This window comes from Planococcus citri, chromosome 5 (assembly GCF_950023065.1).
Source record: "Planococcus citri chromosome 5, ihPlaCitr1.1, whole genome shotgun sequence".
In the NCBI taxonomy this organism is placed as follows: domain Eukaryota; kingdom Metazoa; phylum Arthropoda; class Insecta; order Hemiptera; family Pseudococcidae; genus Planococcus; species Planococcus citri.
In genome coordinates this window covers 28,958,423-28,976,186 of record NC_088681.1, presented here as the reverse complement: position 1 = coordinate 28,976,186, position 17,764 = coordinate 28,958,423, and the positions used below count along the sequence as shown (strand labels likewise).

The window sequence follows — 17,764 nt, the reverse complement described above, 5'->3', positions numbered from 1 at the left end:
CAAATTTTCAGCATACAATAAGAGGGTGCCCCTTGAGTGATTTTTGCAGGTTTCAACCTTCCAACCCTATTTGACCCCTCTCCAGGGTCAAAAAGTGGATTTTTGGGCTGTTTTACGTGTTTTTCGACGTTTAGGAAAGCCTACAGCGACAGCCCCTCCAAATTGACCAAGAGGGTCCAAATTTTCACAGTACAATGGGAGGATGTACCCGAAGTGCCTTTTGCATGTTTCAACCTTCCAACCCCATTGAACCCTCTCCACGTCTCCAGAGTCAAAAAAGTGAATTTTTGGGCTATTTTATGTGTTTTTCAACTTTTGACCAACGTTTAGGAAAGCCTACAGCATCTCCAAATTGACCTAGGGGGTCCAAATTTTCAGGATACAATGAGAGAGTGCCCCTTGAGTGCCTTTTGCAGGTTTCAACCTTCCAACCCTATTTGACCCCTCTCCAGGGTCAAAAGGTGGATTTTTGGTCTTTTTTAGGTTTTTCGACATTAGGAAAGCCTATACAGCCCCTCCAAATTCACCTAGAGGGACCAAATTTTCACAGTACAATGGAAGGATGTACCGGAAGTGCTTTTTGCAGGTTTCAACCTTCCAACCCCATTTGACCTCTCTTCAGGGTCAAAAAAGTGGATTTTTGCACTATTTTATGTTCTTTGACATTTAGGAAAGCCTACAGCCCCACCAAATTGACCTAGAGGGTCCAATTCTTCACAGTACAATGGAAGGAGGTACCCGAAGTGCCTTTTGCAGGTTTCAACCTGCCAACCTTATTTGAACCTTTTCAGTGTCAAAAAAGGTTTGTTACCATAGGTTTTTTGGAGGGAGAAGAAGAGAATTGGGGGAAACCGGAAGGGGGTGTGGGGAGACAAAGTCCTCTCCCCCCCAGCACAGGCGAAGCACAGGAGCGAAGCGAGGGTGCGAGTAGTTCAAGAGCCCTCATGTAAATACGACTTGTAGGTACGTGTCCATTAAAATTCTCGAACTGAATTTTCAATTTTTTACTGAATGATTGGAGAAAATATGCTCAATTGCTCATAGTCCATCCTATCGAGATGTTCATTGTAATAAAAAATGATGTGAAATAAGTTGCCTAATCGGTTTGCCGTAAATACGTATTTCGAAAAATGATCCGTGTAGACTAAGTTGCCTACTCGGTTTGCCGTAAATACACATTATCATTTTCCAACGTATAGAATTTCAAGTACAAGTTTCCTGCAATAAGAAAAAAATACTAAAAATTGTCTAAATCGTTGCCTGCATCGTACATGAAATTTTGAAATATGCGTTGAATCTGCCACCACTACGCTGTTTTAAACCTGTTGTCGATGTAGTACTATTGGTTCATCGCATGCTGAATAATACCTATTTACTGAACCTTTGTTTATTTCCTCAGGTAAGCCTTGAATTTGAAACAAAAAGTGACGATTTACCTATGCATTTTCCTATTACAATAGCGACTGTACCGTTCAGAATTCCTAATTCGAATACACAACCAAATATATATTACGGTAATGCATTTGATTAAGTTTCACGCAAGTACTGTTTATCATCATCTTCAAAAATAAAATGTATCTCACGTTATGAATTCATTTACAGATGTGGCTTCAGAGCATGCCGAAGGTGGCATGTACATTGCTCCAGAATTTCTACTTGGTCAAGTTTACGATGGTGCGAATCCAGAAACTATTGTACTTTATCGTCCTGTATACGTTGCTGTTCGTAAACCTCCTCAAGAAGAAGCCAAAGCAGGCGGTTCTTCGACTCCAAAATCGCAATGAAATTGAACGAATAGTACAATCGAAAAAAAAAATATATATCAGTATTATTTGATCGATATGCGATATTTAAATGACTCGTGATATCAACCTTCATTTTGAATTTTTGGTCGTCTGTTTCTGTAATACTATACGAATAAAAAAAATCTTATATAGGTATTAGTACAATAATGATTTTTTTGGATATGTTTTTCCAAGTTATTTGTAACATGTTATATTCTTTTTAAATAAAATGATCTCCTTTTTATCACCAATACAACTAAATGGAATAGAGTGCACGTGTTTTAAGTGCGTAATTTTTTTTTGTTTTTGTTTTTTTCTACGTATAAAAATTACCTATTTTAAATAAAGTATTGCGATGAATTACAGATACTCGCAATTTTATGTCCTTTTTCACTCGCTGAATACATGCCTATGTACGAATATAGGCTGTACACAATTGTACATTAAATGTGACGCTTTATTAGCGGATATTTTCAAAAAAAAATGCAATATATTGCGCATTTTCTCCTTCTTGTATTTATGTACCTATAATATGTTGATGTGTCCATGTCGGTGTGTACTTAATGCTCAATTTATTTAACAACTTTATTTTCGTTGTGAAGTAGATTTTTTTGTTATGGATCTGTTATCGTAGCTAAACTTTTGACTACGCGTTTTTTTGTTTTTTTTTTCTATTTTTACGAATTACCCATTATTGTAATTAAAATTGTGGTATTTTTAATTACGTTTACCTATGAATTTGTTTACACGTGGAGAATGAATTATTATGTATGTACTTTGATGTTATCTAGAGTTACGTAGAAATTGAAATTAGTTTGCGGTTATTTGTGTTTTAATAAATGTGACTACGAAGTTAATCTTGAATTTAATTCCTATGGTGGAGGGGAAATCTATTTGTGGTATAATTTAATATGTACTACTGAAAGAACAAAAGTAGGTACCTACAAATTGATCGAAAAAATGTGTTTGGTTTTTTGACTATTTTCAGGTTTTACTCTCAGTTTAATTTTCAGTTTTTCATTGTGCACAAGATACGTATCACTCGATCAGGTAATGTATCATTCAGTATCATGAGCTCAAGCTCAGGGCATCTGTGAAAGTTGATTTCTAAAAAAGGGAAGCGAACATAAAGATAAAGAGCTTGCTGATCTTAAAACAAATTTCTCTGTCATTCAAATTTCAAACTACGATTACGATTGAAAGACGTGCAGTAGCCCAGTAGGTACCACAAAAAAGACACTGAGCTGAGAAAAAAAATTGATTAAAAAATAAAAATGTTTAAATATTATTATTCATTATTTTTTTTAGAAAATGAAATGGATTTTATTTTTAGCACTCCTAGTGCATCTAAATCGTACTAGATTTGAGCACTTGCTATTGGGTGAAATTATTACCTACGTAAAAATATTACCGGGTTCGTTATTGAGCACCCTGTACTTTCTTTATTTACAAAATAATTTTAGCAAAATCGAGTGATTACAGAAATTTTACAAATTAATTTTTGTACAGTCCTGTATCCTCAAATTTCGAATTATAAAAATGTTACCAGTGGTTTAATATTACCTAAAAAATGGAATTCCGGTGACACCAGGTCAGGCAGACAGACTTTCTTTGAATTTTCGCTTTGTGTTTGGTGAGTATATTGACATAGTTTCTGTTTGCCATTAATTGCAAATTCATTTATCAAAATATCACCTTTTGATGTTATTTTAGGACATCGAACTTGTATTTAAGACAGCAATGGATGAGAATAAAGAATGCTTGAAACGCTCGCGCGATGAGGAGTCCTCGGACGACGTTTCGAATCTTAAGAAACGAAAAGTTGACAATGCAGCGTCATCATCTTTGAAAAGCGAAACATCAAACGAAGTAGATTCAGAGGGTATATTTTCGCTATCCGACGACGTTTTATTAATATTGCTCTCCTATTTAAACTCCACCGATTTGTTTCATCTGAGTCGGTCAGTAAGCGTTGGTTAAACTTTCAATATTTGATGTAGTCAAAACACTCAAGTGTTTTTTTCTTCTTCGACAAACAGGTGTGATCCTCGTTTATTCGATATTTGTGGAGATAAATCTTTATGGGTGAAAGTGAATGCAAATTGTGATGGAAGTTGTCCATCGCATAACGAGCAAGCTTTGTTTTTCCATCCAGCTACAACTCATTTGCGTTTCGTGAAGACCATAAGCAATGATAATGTTACGGTGGATACGTGTTTTAAAGATGATTTTTTCCATACTTTGAGTAATTATGCGCCGAATTTGAAATCACTGGTGATTGAGAATCATATTTTATGTTCCCCTGCGGTACGTTGAATTTTTTTCCATTATTCAGTGACTGGTATTTTTAGTGAATCGCATTTTTACTGATTTTAATTTACAGTTTACGTTGGAAAATTTGCCTGCGACGATTACTGAATTGAGATTACCGAGGGTTGAATTATTGCATTCCGATCAAGAAAAGAAGAGTAACTTGTTCCAAAATATTAACAAGATGCTTCCTAATTTAGAAGTAATTACATTAATCTCAGCTGACTCGTTCATAATAGGCTTCAAGCTTTAAAGCTACAGATCAGTAATTTCATATATTTTTCCGCTACAGATCGTCGATGCATCGTATTGTCAATGGTTCAATCCACATGCTCTCCTTGCATTGGGAAAATGCGAACATTTGAAAGAATTACGAATCGCAGGATGTCGTAATTTGAAAGATTTTATCCCTTATGCTAGCATAGCTGCAATAATTGGATTCCAACAGTTACATGTAGGATTTTATTCGAAACCCTATTTTTCTAAATTTTTTCGCTGTCAAAAACTTTTTCAATTAATGTGTTTTGTTTTCTGTAGACTTTGGATCTACGTTACACAGGTATCGTCGATAGAGAAATAGCCTGTTTCAATAAAACCAAATCTTTGAAGCATATTTTTCTCGAGAAACCGGACGATATAGAAGATCTCACATCCGACGAATCCGTCACCGACGTGTGTACTACATCGTTTTGTATGCGAAGCTGCGAAACCAATCATTCTCCGAATATAGTTTTCATTACTCGAATTCCCCAAGACGGCGGTACCTTTACGGATTACACGTTGGAAACACTCGTTGTCCGTAATTATCCTGGTATCACCGATATAACTTTGAAACATGCTCAAAAATGTCTCAAGTCGCTGAAATATTTGGACGTTACTGGATGCAGCTGTACTCCTCAGCAAGCGTCTATATTCAAGCAAAATCGTCCCGAAGTGGAACTTATATATGATGGCGTTGCGTTAGAATTGTGAGCTTATATTTTCATCTCTTCTTTCCCCTTTTGTAATTATTCTTCACTTCAGTATCTTTTATTTATTTTGCAACTTGTATATTTCCTTTTTTTAATGGTTGATTATCGTGTGAGTTTAGTCTGTATTTTATGCGCCGCTCGCGTGAAATGAATATTTATACCATATTATTCATACCTGTACTTGACGCAGTTTTAGTTTGTGATTGTTGCTAATTTTTTTTTTTTTTTTAATTATTAATGATTTTTCAGAGATGCGTTGTAGATTCTCTAATATTGTTTTTCTTTCATGTTCCTTATAACAATTATGTAGTACAATTACTGCCAATTTTGTCCTCTTCATCGCTGAAATAAATTGTATATTTGTTGGTAGTTGGTACGATTCTGTTCTTTTTATTTATTTCAAGTTAACTCGTTTATTCAAATAGAAAAAATAGACAAAAATTTTTACTTGAAAAAATTGCTTAACTCGTTTATTCAAATATGTAGAAAAAATAGACAAAAATTTTTACTTGAAAAAATTGCGTAAAAAATTTTGGTGTGACGGAAAATTTTCCTCTCGGTGCCCCTTTACCTGAAGAACTAATTTTTAATTTTTGACTACGTAAACGAAAATTGCACAAAAACTTTTGCCGTCCAAATTTTGACACGTCTTCATTATGAAAATTGAATGATTTGCTCATTCATTCACAAACCCGTTTCGATATTCGTAACCTAAATTGATTCAAAAGAAGAACGAACTTACTCATTCTTTTAAAAAAATTCCATAAAATTAAACGAAAATAGCAACATCACGATGCCATTTCCTCTCCCCTGTAAGACGCTGACCCGGCTTATCAGAATAAAAACAACTGTTTGGTGTCGTTTTAAAACTGACGTGTGTTTTTTCTCATTTAAAATTAAGTTATTTTATAGAATATACTTTAAAAAAATCAAATAACCATGATTCAAGGAATGTTTGAGGAAATAAAGCGCATGAATAAACGACAGGTAAACTTAATCATCTATTAACAATGCAAGTTTCACTGAAAACTAATGTCATGTAAATCCATCTTCTTGCAGTTTATTTATCAAGTTCTAAGCTTCGGTATGATAGTTTCATCAGCACTGATGCTATGGAAAGGTCTAATGGTACTCACTGGAAGTGAAAGTCCGATCGTAGTTGTACTCAGGTAAAATCCTATTACATCCTCGATCCACCGGAATATTCGTCCAAACTTGAGTTAAATTATGTTTCTGTGTTCGTTTAGTGGAAGTATGGAACCTGCATTTCACAGAGGAGATCTGTTATTTTTAACTAATAACAAAGAACAACCAATCCGAGCTGGAGAAATAGTTGTATTCAAAATTGAAGGCCGAGATATACCGATTGTACACAGAGTTCTGAAGCTACACGAAAAGTAATTCAGCAATAATTCATCTTGCAAGTAAATCTTATTAAATTATAATCGTTAATCGTCCATTGTATTCGTAGGAGTAACGGAACGATTAAATTCCTGACCAAAGGTGATAATAACAGCGTCGACGACCGAGGTTTATATGCTCCAGGTCAGCAATGGCTGACAAAAGATGATGTGGTAGGACGAGCGCAAGGATTTCTACCTCATATCGGTTTAGTTACTATTTACATGAACGAATACCCTAAAGTTAAAGTAAGTTTTCCCATGTTCCTCCCAAGTTTTGGTTTAAAGTGCCAAAGTCTAATTTATTTTTCATATTTCAGTACGCAGTATTAGCTTGTCTGGGAGTCTACGTTCTTCTTCATCGCGAATAAATTCAATTGATTGAGAAACAGTGTTCCAAAAAGAAGAATTTTATACTCTATATTATTATTTTTTTCCTTGTTGGTTGATGTAAATAATGTGCGAATTTGGAATTCATTTATTTGTAATTTATTGTGTAAATGCGTTGAGTTCTAAGAAGTCAAATATTCAATTTAAGTACGATCATTCTTGCGAATGTTCTTTATTTTTAAAATCTCTCGATTCCTCATTCTCATGTATAAAACTTTGTTTGCGTTTAAATTAAAATTTCTTCATTAGAAAGGTTGATGTTGATTTGAAATTGATCAGTGTACATAGGTATTCTAATTTGAACTGTTGTGTGAATTTTCGATTCGCAAGAGTGCGAAGATACCTATTCGAGATAACATCGTTGAAAAAAGTAGAGAGGAGGCAAGGATAACACAAAGTATCGGATGAAAATATTCTGGTAGGAAGTAAAAAAATCTAAGGTCATCCAAATTAAGTGAAACCAGTTTTTGTAATATTTTCGTAAAACTTGATCGTAAGATTTCGGAATTCTGTAATATTGAATTATTCCAGTATCTTTTTTCTAGGTACCTAGCTACCATCATTGATGTGTTTCATCGATTACGAAGCCTCAAAGTAGGCTTGAATAACCATCACTTACAGAAACTTGGATTCTTTACTCCTCCATTTTCGCTAGAATATCTACTTACATAAACTCATGTTTCGCTACTTGACGAGAACTAGGCCTCTCAAAGTTTTCCATTCAATGGGGTTTTGTCTCCAGAATGAGATTTCAACTAATCAAAAATCGGTCTGTGAACATTTGAATATTCAATTTTTTGGGAACATGTCAAGGTAATTGAGAAATCGAAAGAACAAATTTCTTAATCTTCAAAACTTAACAGAAATGAAATTTTTTGTATGGTTTTCTAGATAGGAGTAAATAAAATCTCATGACCAATGAAGAAGGTCAATGACATCTCAGAAACGCCGAGCCTCGACTTCTTCGAACAACGATGTCAATTTCATTACCTCGTTCACTTTCAAAGATGGTAAATTTCAAGAATAATTTTTTCAAAATATTCTCGATCAGTCACGCAGTATTCAAGTCAACGATTAGAAGTTAGAACAATTTTATGTAAAATTTGTCCCCTTGCAGCAATTGAAAAAGCAATAAGCAATTAAAATTTCATTTTCTGGGTAATAATTACGATTTATCAAGTATAGATAAACAATGTAGCTAGTTACACGTATGCTTTTGTCAAAAATTATGAGTAATGGCCACTGCTACATTCCAAAAACCCTGTTCTGATATCACGATATTATATGTATGTATGTTAAACACTTCTTTTTTTTTTTTAATGAAGAGATATGCAATCACCGGACGAACAGGATATTCTTTTTTCCTAGATTAGTTGGTGATGATTGATAGAACGTATGGAAACTCCGTGCAGTAAAATAAATCACATGTTTTTCCTCCACGATTATTAGAATAGATGACCCGATTTTCATTAAGTAATAATTTATTAAAATTGTCGAAAATGTACATAATAAAATCGACGAAACATACGTAAAAGTATTCGAACAAAATAAAAACGCACACACAAATGCAAATTCAACGGTTACTTTGTAGGTACCACCATAAAAATATGTAATAAATAAATACAGTATGTAATGTACTAATTTGGGCAGATGAATATTCAAATTACGCGTACAACCACATTTCGTAATAAAATTCAACTGAGCTTTTCAACTTTATGCGGATTGCATAGCTTCAGGCGGAGTTGCCTACCACCGATATAGAAGAAAATTTAAAATAAAACAGAATTTAACAATTTTAAAACGTTCATTCGGATGATCGATGAATTGTAACACCTGAAATAAGTAAACGTTCAAAAACTGTCAAATTCTGTTTCATTTCAAATTTGCTTTAGTCTCCTTGGCAGTCAAATCCGCATCAAGTTGAAAAGCCCACTTCATATTTTCTTTTACACTTCATATCGATGTTAATGAGGGAATAATAATATCGATTATTCTACTACGGCTATGTTTTTTCTTTATAATACAATAGAATAGAATGATAACGTTATACTGTATAAGAATAAAAAAAAAATAATATTAAAAAATAATCAATATAACGTTTGTTTTTTTAAAAACTGAAAAAAAAATTGTAATAAAATGAGAGAAATTAATAATAAATAATACGATATATAAAAAACCCGATATTATAAATAAATAATCGTTAATGTACATGAAGTAGTAACAAATTTACAAAATTCAACGAAAGAGGTCGTTCATCTGGCGTTGGATAAATTCTATGGGAATATTACAAGGCTACCAAAAAAAAAAAGGAGAAAAAAATTAATAAATTACCCTAAAACTATTCCGCGGGTACATAGGCCTACGTATGAAATAATACCATCGGTATAGTAAAAAGGAAGAAGGAAAGAAGTTGAACTAAATTGGACAATGGCAACGATAAAACAACTCGTAAACTTTCATTCGATTGAAACCAGTTCAAGAAAAAGACATCTCACTAGGATGATTTACAAATTTAAACATTATAAAATAACTAAATTGGTAACGGCACAGCTTACGCGAGTTCGATCATCGTAAACTATGTAACATTGTAACGAAATAAAAAAAAATTGTAATAACTAGGCCTATTATAAAAAACCACATTACAACACGGTACAAATAATAATTTATTAAGCACACGTCCTTTTCAAAAAAACAACTGTGCAGACAAAACGAAACGAACGAGAATCAGAGTGTGTATAATGAATATACACACACGACACACGTTTAAGTAAGGCGGAAATTAAATATCTTTCTATTACATCTAGAGAGGTACGTAATGTGTTAACTTTTCTGGTATCTATGTACAACGCGACGATTCTTAATCGTCGTTTGTAGGAGAAATGGCATCGTCTTCTTCCGGTCTGTTTTCTTCGCTGGGGGTCGAAATTGGATCGTAACGAGGAGGCTCGGAGCCTTTAGGACCACCCTCCATGGCTACTAGATGTGACGGTCCATGGTGTACTTGCGACGAATTTCTATGTAATTTTTCGCCTTTACGCCAAAGCGTGATTTCCTATCGGAATAATAATAATAATAGATGTAACCATTATGTTATCTTATCAGTAACATTGAGCAGATAACGTAGGAGAATAAAAATTAACGCACTTGTTGCTTAAAGTATCGCCTATCTTCTTCGTCCATTAGGACTAAATTCAAGTAGTATTTAACGGAGAATTTTTTATTTATATCGCGCATCGTCGGACTCAATTCGTACCCTGCCAAGAATACACGGATCGGTATACTTTCTCCTCGTACTGGAGCACCGTCCATGATTTCGTATTTAGCGATAGTTTCATTTTCGGTGAACATATTCGGCCCTGTCAATGAACATAACACGGTTAATTGACGGAAATATGAATTAGTTCATAATCACTTGTAGAATACAAACCAGAGCCGGTTGTTTCTCTCTTGATAATGGCGATCTCCATATGCTTGATTTTTATCCGCACCAGCAAGAAGTATATTTTACCAACGATCACATCTCTTAAATGATATCTATCGAAAGAAATGAACTAATTAATAAGGTCGCCAAACTAATCATTCTGTCGAGTATGCTACGCACTTGCACTTATTGTATTCGAATTCGATATGCAGACATTCTTCTATGCCCACCTCCATTTTGATACTGTTATTCATCTCTGGATATGACGACAGCGTGTGTACAATTATGTCTATCTCTTTAATAATATCTGAGATTCGTCGCACGATGGTAACACGTAAAAAGTACCTGAAAATATATCCTAGTCTCAAACAGATGTTCCTAATGACGCTGAACAATTCACCTAATCAAATACCAACCTTAAACGAACATTAGCACCAGTATACGATTCGTATGGTTTTTCCACATTTACAAATTCGAAAGTGTAAGACGTATTGCGTTGATTAAGTTCTCCTGGTTTAGCCAACTCTTTGACTAACGATACGAATTCGTGATGATTACCTCGGTCATAATATAGTTCGATTTGTCCGATGAATTCTATTTTAATACCTTGATGCTCGAGTTTACTTCCTGGTTTCTTGAGTACAATATCAACCTGAAAAAAGTAAACAACGCGTGATGACAAAATATGTTACAATTTTCGAGTGTCACAACATTGAAAGCGAAGCAAACTAGAGGTACCTTTCCGCTGACTGTTTCGCCATCGTAGTATAGCAAGTGTTTCTCTTTTCTACCATCTTCAGCTTTGATTTCGGCATATTTTCGAGTTTCGCGTCCGTCTAGGACGACATCAATATCGGCGCTCTGGCCAAAGCCGAAAAAGCTCTGAAATAAGCGTTATCAAATTAAGCCAATTTGAAGTCAACTTGCCAGAAAATTATATTGTGCGAATCGTGTGGCAAATAAACGATGTATAATTAATATGAAATACGCCCATTTTACACATCAATAATAACAAGTTAGACTAGATTATGTAATGCGTATTACCATGTTTTTTTTTGGTTAGTATGTCGTTGCTGTGATAAACTGTAATCAGAACGATTTCACCATTGTTGTTAACGATGTCGCGATTCCTATGTACTCATAATACCTTGTAAAACGCAAATTAATTAAACACTAGATAATTTAAATCACTGAAATAGAAACACTACAGTAAATAGAAAATCGCAAATAGATAATTCTTTCGAATTATTCTTGTTCTAGGATCATCATAATAAATAAGCTGCAGGCAGCATTTTTTTTATTCGTGTTTCATTTAGTTCGTGCACTTTTAAAGTGAGTTATTCGGTTTTGGTAGTCGTTCATCAGTTTCTGTCGTTCGCAAAGTAGCAAAGTGAATCATCTTTGCTTATACAGCGTTCCTATCGTGCAAAAATATAACTACTTGACCTAAATTTTTTATTTTTTTTATTTTTTGAGGGAGGAGTGGGGGGTTTTTGTGACAGGTCACAAACCAACCTGTAATCTTTTTATCAAAGTTGTTGAAACTTCCAAGTACCCAAGTTTCAACTTTGAGTATTAAAATTAAACTGGTAGGATTGTTCAGAAAATTTCAAAGTTCCGAAGCTAGTTAATTTTTAAAAATGAAGTAGGGAAATCTGTTTTTAAAAAGGTATAATATTTTGTTTATATATTGGAATAATTTTCTGCAGTAATTTGAAAAATCAACATGAACGTTTCGGTACGTATATCTTCTCTAAACCCTTAGAATATATGTTTTTAGTTATAATTATTTTTCATCACGTCGTTCTTTACAGTCTAGTCAGTCATCCGACAGTACTTCTACTGCTAGTTCCACTCAGGAGTTCTCCATTAGAGTCCCCAAGTAATTATAATTTAGCTTGATGATGCAATCAAACCCAAATAAAACTAATGATACTGTTTTAAAACAGGAACCAGAAAAAAAAATTCAACATTATGCGGTTCAATAGTAATCTCAACGTAGACTTCTCCGAATGGAAGCAGGTGAAAATGGAACGTGAAAACAACCGTGGAGAAAAACACGCTAGCGAAGAAATGCCTAAGTTTGTTCTTATCCTGTAATTACAGCTTTTACTTTCTACGTTAATATAATGAGATGACATTTCGTTATTAGGTACGGCGCTGGTAGCGAATTCAGACGTGAGGAAAAAGAAGAAGCCAGAAAGAAGAAGTTTGGCTACACTTCTAGAACTTATAACCCAGACGATCAACCATGGATATTGAAATGCGGAGGAAAAACTGGCAAAAAGTGGGGCAAACTTTTATTAGATAATTCATCTGAGAAATTACCTATTGTTTTTATGATTAATTTGATACAGGTTTCGTGGTATACGAGAAGGAGGTGTTGGAGAAAATGCAGCGTATTATGTGTTCACTCAAGGTAACGATGGCTCTATCGAAGCGTATCCTGTTTCAGAATGGTATAATTTTCAGCCCGTTCAAAGATTTAAAGCATTATCAGCCGAAGAAGCTGAACAGGAGTTTGGAAAGTAAGTAATACATATTCGCTTAAATGAACCATGCTATTGGGAAAATGATGACTCGATTTGATTTCAGGAGAAACCGTAGTTTGAATTATTTCTCGTTAATGATGCGTAAAAAATGCCGTAAAGATGAAGACGATGAGATAGATGAAGAGGGCAGTAGTAAGAAAAACAAAGGCAGAGGTAGAGGTGGGTTATTGATTATTTTAGTCAATACGTTAGAATATTATTTTTTGTGCGCATTGACAATATTGTGTATCTTGACAGATTTCAAAATTTCTGATATCGATGATTGGGTTGAATCGGACGATGACGACGACAACGATAGCGAAGATGACGATCCCGAAAATAAAGAAAGCAAAAAGAAGAAGAGTACGTTCTGTTACTCGCTAGTTTATCTGATTTCGTTCAATATTCAATTGATTTCCTTTTGTAGAAGAAACAGCCAAGAAAAAAGCTACTCAAAAAAAGAAAAAAACAAATACCGACGAATCTGCCGGTGAAGAAAGCGATGACGGTGACGAAGAAGGTCGAGAACTCGATTATATTTCAGATTCTTCTGAAAGGTTTGAAATTTCCTAAAGTTCACTTGCCACGTTATGAAAATGTATTATTACACAATCTAATTCTTATTCTACACAGTATTTCCGATCACGAAGCCAAAATTGATAAAGAAATGAAAGGTGTATCGGATGAAAGTGCTTTACGTAAATTACTCACCTCTGATGAAGAGGAAGAAGAAGAAGAGGAAGCTAAGAAAAGTGGTGATGAAGGAAATAAAAGCGAACAAGAAGAACCAGCAGCTGCCGAAGAAACACCCCAACCTGCCAGTAGCTCTAAAAAGAAACGTAAAAGAGAACCTGCTCCAACGAAACCTAGCACTAGTGACCCTCCTATTAAAAATGAAGGTAAAATATTGCAGTAAAAAAACAAAACTCATTTGTTTAACGTAATGTTGAATTTATGGATGTCTTTTCAGATACGTCATCAGATTTTAGTGCAGATAGCTCCGATTCTGAAGGAGAAAAGACAAAAAAAGCTGACGTTTCAATTGATGGAGCTTCGGTTTCATTGTAATATTTTTTATTCAAGAATTTTTATAATGGAAAAGTATTAACAATTCACGTTTTTATTCATTTTTTTCTTTTCAGAAACGACTCATTAGATGGTCCGGAATCTCTTACCAAGAAACCACGTCTTGAAACTCCTGGGTAAGTAACTCAAACTTTATTTACTTAGAAATGGAATATAAGTACGTAATCCATAGGTATATTAATTTCCGAATTTATAATTTCCAGCGAGGTTGGTATTTCCGAAGAAGCAGTCCGCAGATATCTTACGAGAAAACCGATGACAGCGAAGGAGTTGCTGCAAAAATTCAAGAAACCGAAAACAACTCTGACTTCAGAACAGTTGGTTATTGTTATGACTCAAATATTGAAAAAGATAAATCCTGTTAAGCAAACTATTAAGAATAAAATGTATTTATCTCTCAAACCGGAGAATCCGAAGCCTAAACCTTGATCTTTCATTTTTGTATTATTTGAAGTAATTGAATTATCGCGTAATTTTTTCTCTTCTTGATTTAGATAAATTATCTATTTTATTACAATTTTTCTATTTAAATATATTAATTTGCAATCGTTGTTACGAATAAGTTTTATTTCTTCGATGATACGTTGCCTGGATTCTGAAATCAGTAAAATCATAACATCTTACCACTGTCTTTTCTAGAGGCAAAAATTACTCTTCGAAAAGGATCGAAAATAATTTTCTGTAATTTGCTCCAATTTACAATTAACCTTCAATGATTCTTCGTTACCAGAACCAAAACGTGGCAAATATTTCAACAAGTCAGTCGCAATTTTTCGCCAGCTGAGGTATACGTACGATATCACAAAAGACACCTGCATTCAGCAATCATTTCATGACTTTCTTGTTCACGTTTACGAACGTTTTTAAATCATATACGATTCGAGAACTTCTTTCCTCAGTCAATTTTATCACCTATTAAATTGAAAATGTCATCTAATTCAAAAAAAATCATTCTCATCATCACCATTTTAATAAGAATTCGAGTAAGTACTAAAAAAATAATCATTTACGAAACATTTTAGGCGTCAATATTCTCAAATGAATTAAAAAATTTCAGATTTCTTTGCAATTGAATTTCGCCCAGGAACAAATAAAAAATAAACTTATCATTTCGACTGCAAATTTAGATCCAAAAATGAGAGTACAATTCGCCGATTATTTGAAGACTTTTATCGACTCAGCACCTGCGCCTATGATACCGCAGTTCGTGGTTAAAATGATGAACGAAGTTATAGATGAATACAAATCAGAATGTTTGAACAATTCAGAAAAAAAACTAGGTTCGAACTCACAAACGCCAAATTTAATGGACGTAGAATACATTTACGGTAACATTTTCGCGGATAAAGTACAACAACGTCTGACTCCAGAAGAGCTCAATCACTTCATGAAATCAGTAAACGAAGATCAACAATCCAGCAAAATAAGCGCGGCAAGGTATTTAACAATTCATCTGGAGAAAGAGCTGAAAAAAGTATCAGAACAATTCGCACAACAATTGGAAAAAGTAATCGATAAATTGGCGACAGATACAATCAATCATATAAATGAACTATAAATGAACACAAGTGAAAACCAGACGTCTGATCATTTGGTCGAACATGATGATAAATTTCAATTCAGCATTTTCTATTTTACGAAAGTTCATCACTGATATTCATCTTCCAATCAAGAATCTTCACAATATTGAAATCATGAACGAAACTATTCTGTACCCAGTAGAATCAATTTTTTGAATAATACAGGTACTTTTTGATCAGTCTTTTTTTTTACAGAAATTTGAAATCTGCAATAAAAATAACCAATGTTACACAAACATAGGTACATAGGTACTTGGCGATTACGATGACGCAATATCCTACCTCATATTTCATTTAACGTTATTGCCAGGTAGAAATGCGCCATCATCATCGTCTTCATATTCATCTTCCTCTTCTTCATCATGACCACTTGGCAAGTCATGAACCGCAATTTTCTCAGATGTTTCACTTTCGTCACTTTTATTTTTCCAAAACGAATAAAAAGCTGATTGAGGAAATTCAGGCCATTCGGTGAATTTTATGAATAAATCGAATAATTCGCTAGCACTCAATTCGTTAAACGTCGAATAAATATTGTAACCCATCATTACGACTCTGACTCCACTTCCTGGGATAATGGTTCTGTAATAACGATTCAAAATTAAATACGAATGTTTACTTTCGTAGAAAAATGGACTGAAATACAGAACGTACTCGAAATATGGCACTATTCGTTTTTTTCCGAGCATATTTTGACTTAGAAAGGAAAAAAAACATTGATACATGTTTTCATCTAATAAATGCGTTAGATTTTTCGCTTTTAAGGACATTCTAACGAAATACATGACTTCGTGATCGTTTTCGTATTTCTGCGAAAAAGAAATCAATTTACACCGTTATTCAAAATAAAGAGAAATACACGTAATTTTAAATAAAAGGAGACAATTTTTACCTCAATATCACGTGGCTTTGATTTCTTTGCTGGTTTTCTAGGCCAAGGTAAAAAAGCTCTTCTAGGGATATCATTTATAAGTAATTCTATATCAAATAGGAGTTGAGCTAACACAGAGAACTTCTGGTAACGAGGACTGTAGTCATTTTGAGGCGAAGCTATTAAACGCTAAAAAAAAAGACCGAAAATTATGAATACCAAACACGAAGGGAATTCCAATCAGAATATACAAAATATACTCACCGTATAAACACTAGGAGGTATAATAAGATAGAAATCTAGTTGACTGAATTTCGAAAAATAACGTTTATTCAATATGTGTTGAATCCACGCTACAATTAATCTCTTATAAGGTGCTGTCATTATCACATTTACTCTGACATCTGAAATCATAGAAGACAATTCGGTGAACGTGTTTTCGAATCAATATTATGATTAACAGCAATTGAAAAATTACCTTCAGGAATGTCACCGAATAGTAAAGCTTTACGATTTTTATTTTTAGGATCACCTTCTTCGTCCAATTTACTAATCCATTGTAAGCTGCTATCCAAGATTTCAATTTTAGAAGGATGCTTGTCTTGCAAATTCTGAAAATGAAAAATCATTTTTGAGCACATTGAATAACTTACGAGTAGATCGCTTTCAAGATGAATATATTTACTCTTAAATCTGAACGTAAAATGGTATCCTCTTCGTATAATCTCAAATATGAAACATTATGAATTAATTCCTTCGATAATAGACCGAAACCTGGATCTGATTCTAGCACATAAGCTCCATTTAGGTACAATTTCAGTGCACGACATATTTTATCTAGAAAAAAAAATGCAAATTTTCAGTAAAGTTGTGTAAGTTCGAACCACCAAGTGCAACAATAATTTGACCACACTTACTTGCAACAAAAGGATTGATGAGGATGTGCTTGCTGCTTACTTTTTGTTGAAAGAAATTTGTGGGGATCTTTTTGAATAAATGGGAAGCATCATTATTCTTCAAATATTCGTATATTTCATTGGCACGTTTTTCACTTGCAGTAGGTTTACTTTGGAGAGATACGTACTTCGATTCAGGTATATTCACGCTGAATGAACGATAGGAGATCATCAATAATTGACTTCTTTTACGAATATACTTGAATATAAACATGATGAATGATGATTTCATAAAAGCAATTGAAATTATTCAATTCAGCAGAAAATTGCGCCATGCTCAACCTGTAAAAATATTATCAGCTTGATTCAGCTGTTATCACTACAACGTGCACGCATGCGCAGAGATGAGCCACCATTCCACCAATCAGAACGGTGTACCCGAGGCTCCGAGCTTTCAAGCTCCAAGCTCTGCAATTTGCAATGTAACTTTCACACTTTCATGTTCTATGATTTCAACACTATTC

At 33.9% G+C, this 17,764-nt stretch overlaps 6 protein-coding genes and 1 long non-coding RNA gene across 7 annotated transcripts in view; 5 read left to right on the top strand and 2 right to left on the bottom strand.

Annotated features, from left to right (window-relative positions):
- LOC135847264 (arrestin domain-containing protein 3-like) overlaps positions 1-2,641 on the top strand; it is a 95,665-nt gene extending 93,024 nt beyond the window's left edge. The window contains exons 8-9 of the mRNA XM_065366721.1: positions 1,400-1,514; positions 1,603-2,641. Of these exons, the coding sequence (XP_065222793.1) occupies positions 1,400-1,514; positions 1,603-1,784 (297 nt within the window). The 3' untranslated portion in view covers positions 1,785-2,641. The remainder of the gene's footprint in view (positions 1-1,399; positions 1,515-1,602) is intronic.
- Positions 2,642-3,229: 588 nt separating this feature from the next.
- LOC135847127 (uncharacterized) lies at positions 3,230-5,434 on the top strand. The gene is made up of 6 exons (XM_065366561.1): positions 3,230-3,417; positions 3,498-3,745; positions 3,824-4,091; positions 4,168-4,296; positions 4,387-4,548; positions 4,632-5,434. The coding sequence occupies exons 2-6, from the start codon at positions 3,525-3,527 to the stop codon at positions 5,064-5,066; spliced, it is 1,215 nt and encodes a 404-aa protein (XP_065222633.1). The 5' UTR covers positions 3,230-3,417; positions 3,498-3,524; the 3' UTR covers positions 5,067-5,434.
- A 457-nt stretch (positions 5,435-5,891) lies between these two features.
- Positions 5,892-7,107, top strand: twr (signal peptidase complex catalytic subunit SEC11 homolog C twr). Its single transcript, XM_065366565.1, has 5 exons — positions 5,892-6,052; positions 6,125-6,234; positions 6,313-6,462; positions 6,537-6,714; positions 6,786-7,107. The coding sequence occupies exons 1-5, from the start codon at positions 6,005-6,007 to the stop codon at positions 6,834-6,836; spliced, it is 537 nt and encodes a 178-aa protein (XP_065222637.1). The 5' UTR covers positions 5,892-6,004; the 3' UTR covers positions 6,837-7,107.
- Positions 7,108-8,318: 1,211 nt separating this feature from the next.
- On the bottom strand, positions 8,319-11,604 carry Vps26 (vacuolar protein sorting 26). The gene is made up of 7 exons (XM_065366562.1): positions 11,321-11,604; positions 11,015-11,158; positions 10,693-10,928; positions 10,457-10,621; positions 10,283-10,389; positions 10,000-10,211; positions 8,319-9,907 (listed from the first exon to the last, which is right to left on the bottom strand). The coding sequence occupies exons 1-7, from the start codon at positions 11,321-11,323 to the stop codon at positions 9,713-9,715; spliced, it is 1,062 nt and encodes a 353-aa protein (XP_065222634.1). The 5' UTR covers positions 11,324-11,604; the 3' UTR covers positions 8,319-9,712.
- A 170-nt stretch (positions 11,605-11,774) lies between these two features.
- Positions 11,775-14,444, top strand: TfIIFalpha (transcription factor IIFalpha). The gene is made up of 12 exons (XM_065366555.1): positions 11,775-12,014; positions 12,091-12,158; positions 12,226-12,357; positions 12,429-12,563; positions 12,634-12,804; positions 12,872-12,987; positions 13,066-13,170; positions 13,235-13,364; positions 13,441-13,706; positions 13,778-13,871; positions 13,950-14,009; positions 14,097-14,444. The coding sequence occupies exons 1-12, from the start codon at positions 12,003-12,005 to the stop codon at positions 14,320-14,322; spliced, it is 1,515 nt and encodes a 504-aa protein (XP_065222627.1). The 5' UTR covers positions 11,775-12,002; the 3' UTR covers positions 14,323-14,444.
- A 173-nt stretch (positions 14,445-14,617) lies between these two features.
- On the top strand, positions 14,618-15,656 carry LOC135847132 (uncharacterized). The gene is made up of 2 exons (XR_010559089.1): positions 14,618-14,876; positions 14,951-15,656. It is a non-coding gene; the product is annotated as an uncharacterized LOC135847132 (long non-coding RNA).
- mtTFB2 (mitochondrial transcription factor B2) lies at positions 15,175-17,636 on the bottom strand. The gene is made up of 8 exons (XM_065366560.1): positions 17,262-17,636; positions 17,030-17,181; positions 16,823-16,955; positions 16,609-16,748; positions 16,366-16,533; positions 16,128-16,282; positions 15,756-16,055; positions 15,175-15,679 (listed from the first exon to the last, which is right to left on the bottom strand). Exons 1-7 carry the CDS (start codon positions 17,530-17,532, stop codon positions 15,764-15,766), a joined length of 1,311 nt encoding a protein of 436 aa, XP_065222632.1. The 5' UTR covers positions 17,533-17,636; the 3' UTR covers positions 15,175-15,679; positions 15,756-15,763.
- Between the last annotated feature and the right edge of the window lie 128 nt (positions 17,637-17,764).

Excerpts from the sequence above, each read along its gene's own strand:
- LOC135847127 (XM_065366561.1), top strand. The coding sequence starts at position 3,525 with ATGGATGAGAATAAAGAATGCTTGAAACGCTCGCGCGATGAGGAGTCC. Across the intron at positions 4,092-4,167 it reads ATATTTTATGTTCCCCTGCG|TTTACGTTGGAAAATTTGCC; the intron begins GTACGTTGAATT and ends TTTAATTTACAG. Across the intron at positions 4,549-4,631 it reads TTGGATTCCAACAGTTACAT|ACTTTGGATCTACGTTACAC; the intron begins GTAGGATTTTAT and ends TGTTTTCTGTAG.
- twr (XM_065366565.1), top strand. The coding sequence starts at position 6,005 with ATGATTCAAGGAATGTTTGAGGAAATAAAGCGCATGAATAAACGACAG. Across the intron at positions 6,053-6,124 it reads AGCGCATGAATAAACGACAG|TTTATTTATCAAGTTCTAAG; the intron begins GTAAACTTAATC and ends ATCTTCTTGCAG. Across the intron at positions 6,235-6,312 it reads CCGATCGTAGTTGTACTCAG|TGGAAGTATGGAACCTGCAT; the intron begins GTAAAATCCTAT and ends GTGTTCGTTTAG.
- Vps26 (XM_065366562.1), bottom strand. Across the intron at positions 10,390-10,456 it reads TTCGAATACAATAAGTGCAA|ATATCATTTAAGAGATGTGA; the intron begins GTGCGTAGCATA and ends TTCTTTCGATAG. Across the intron at positions 9,908-9,999 it reads GGCGATACTTTAAGCAACAA|GAAATCACGCTTTGGCGTAA; the intron begins GTGCGTTAATTT and ends TTATTCCGATAG.
- TfIIFalpha (XM_065366555.1), top strand. Across the intron at positions 12,564-12,633 it reads GGAGGAAAAACTGGCAAAAA|GTTTCGTGGTATACGAGAAG; the intron begins GTGGGGCAAACT and ends AATTTGATACAG. Across the intron at positions 12,988-13,065 it reads AAACAAAGGCAGAGGTAGAG|ATTTCAAAATTTCTGATATC; the intron begins GTGGGTTATTGA and ends GTATCTTGACAG.
- mtTFB2 (XM_065366560.1), bottom strand. The coding sequence starts at position 17,532 with ATGAAATCATCATTCATCATGTTTATATTCAAGTATATTCGTAAAAGA. Across the intron at positions 16,956-17,029 it reads TTTTACGTTCAGATTTAAGA|AATTTGCAAGACAAGCATCC; the intron begins GTAAATATATTC and ends TTTCATTTTCAG. Across the intron at positions 16,056-16,127 it reads CGAATAGTGCCATATTTCGA|AACCATTATCCCAGGAAGTG; the intron begins GTACGTTCTGTA and ends TCGTTATTACAG.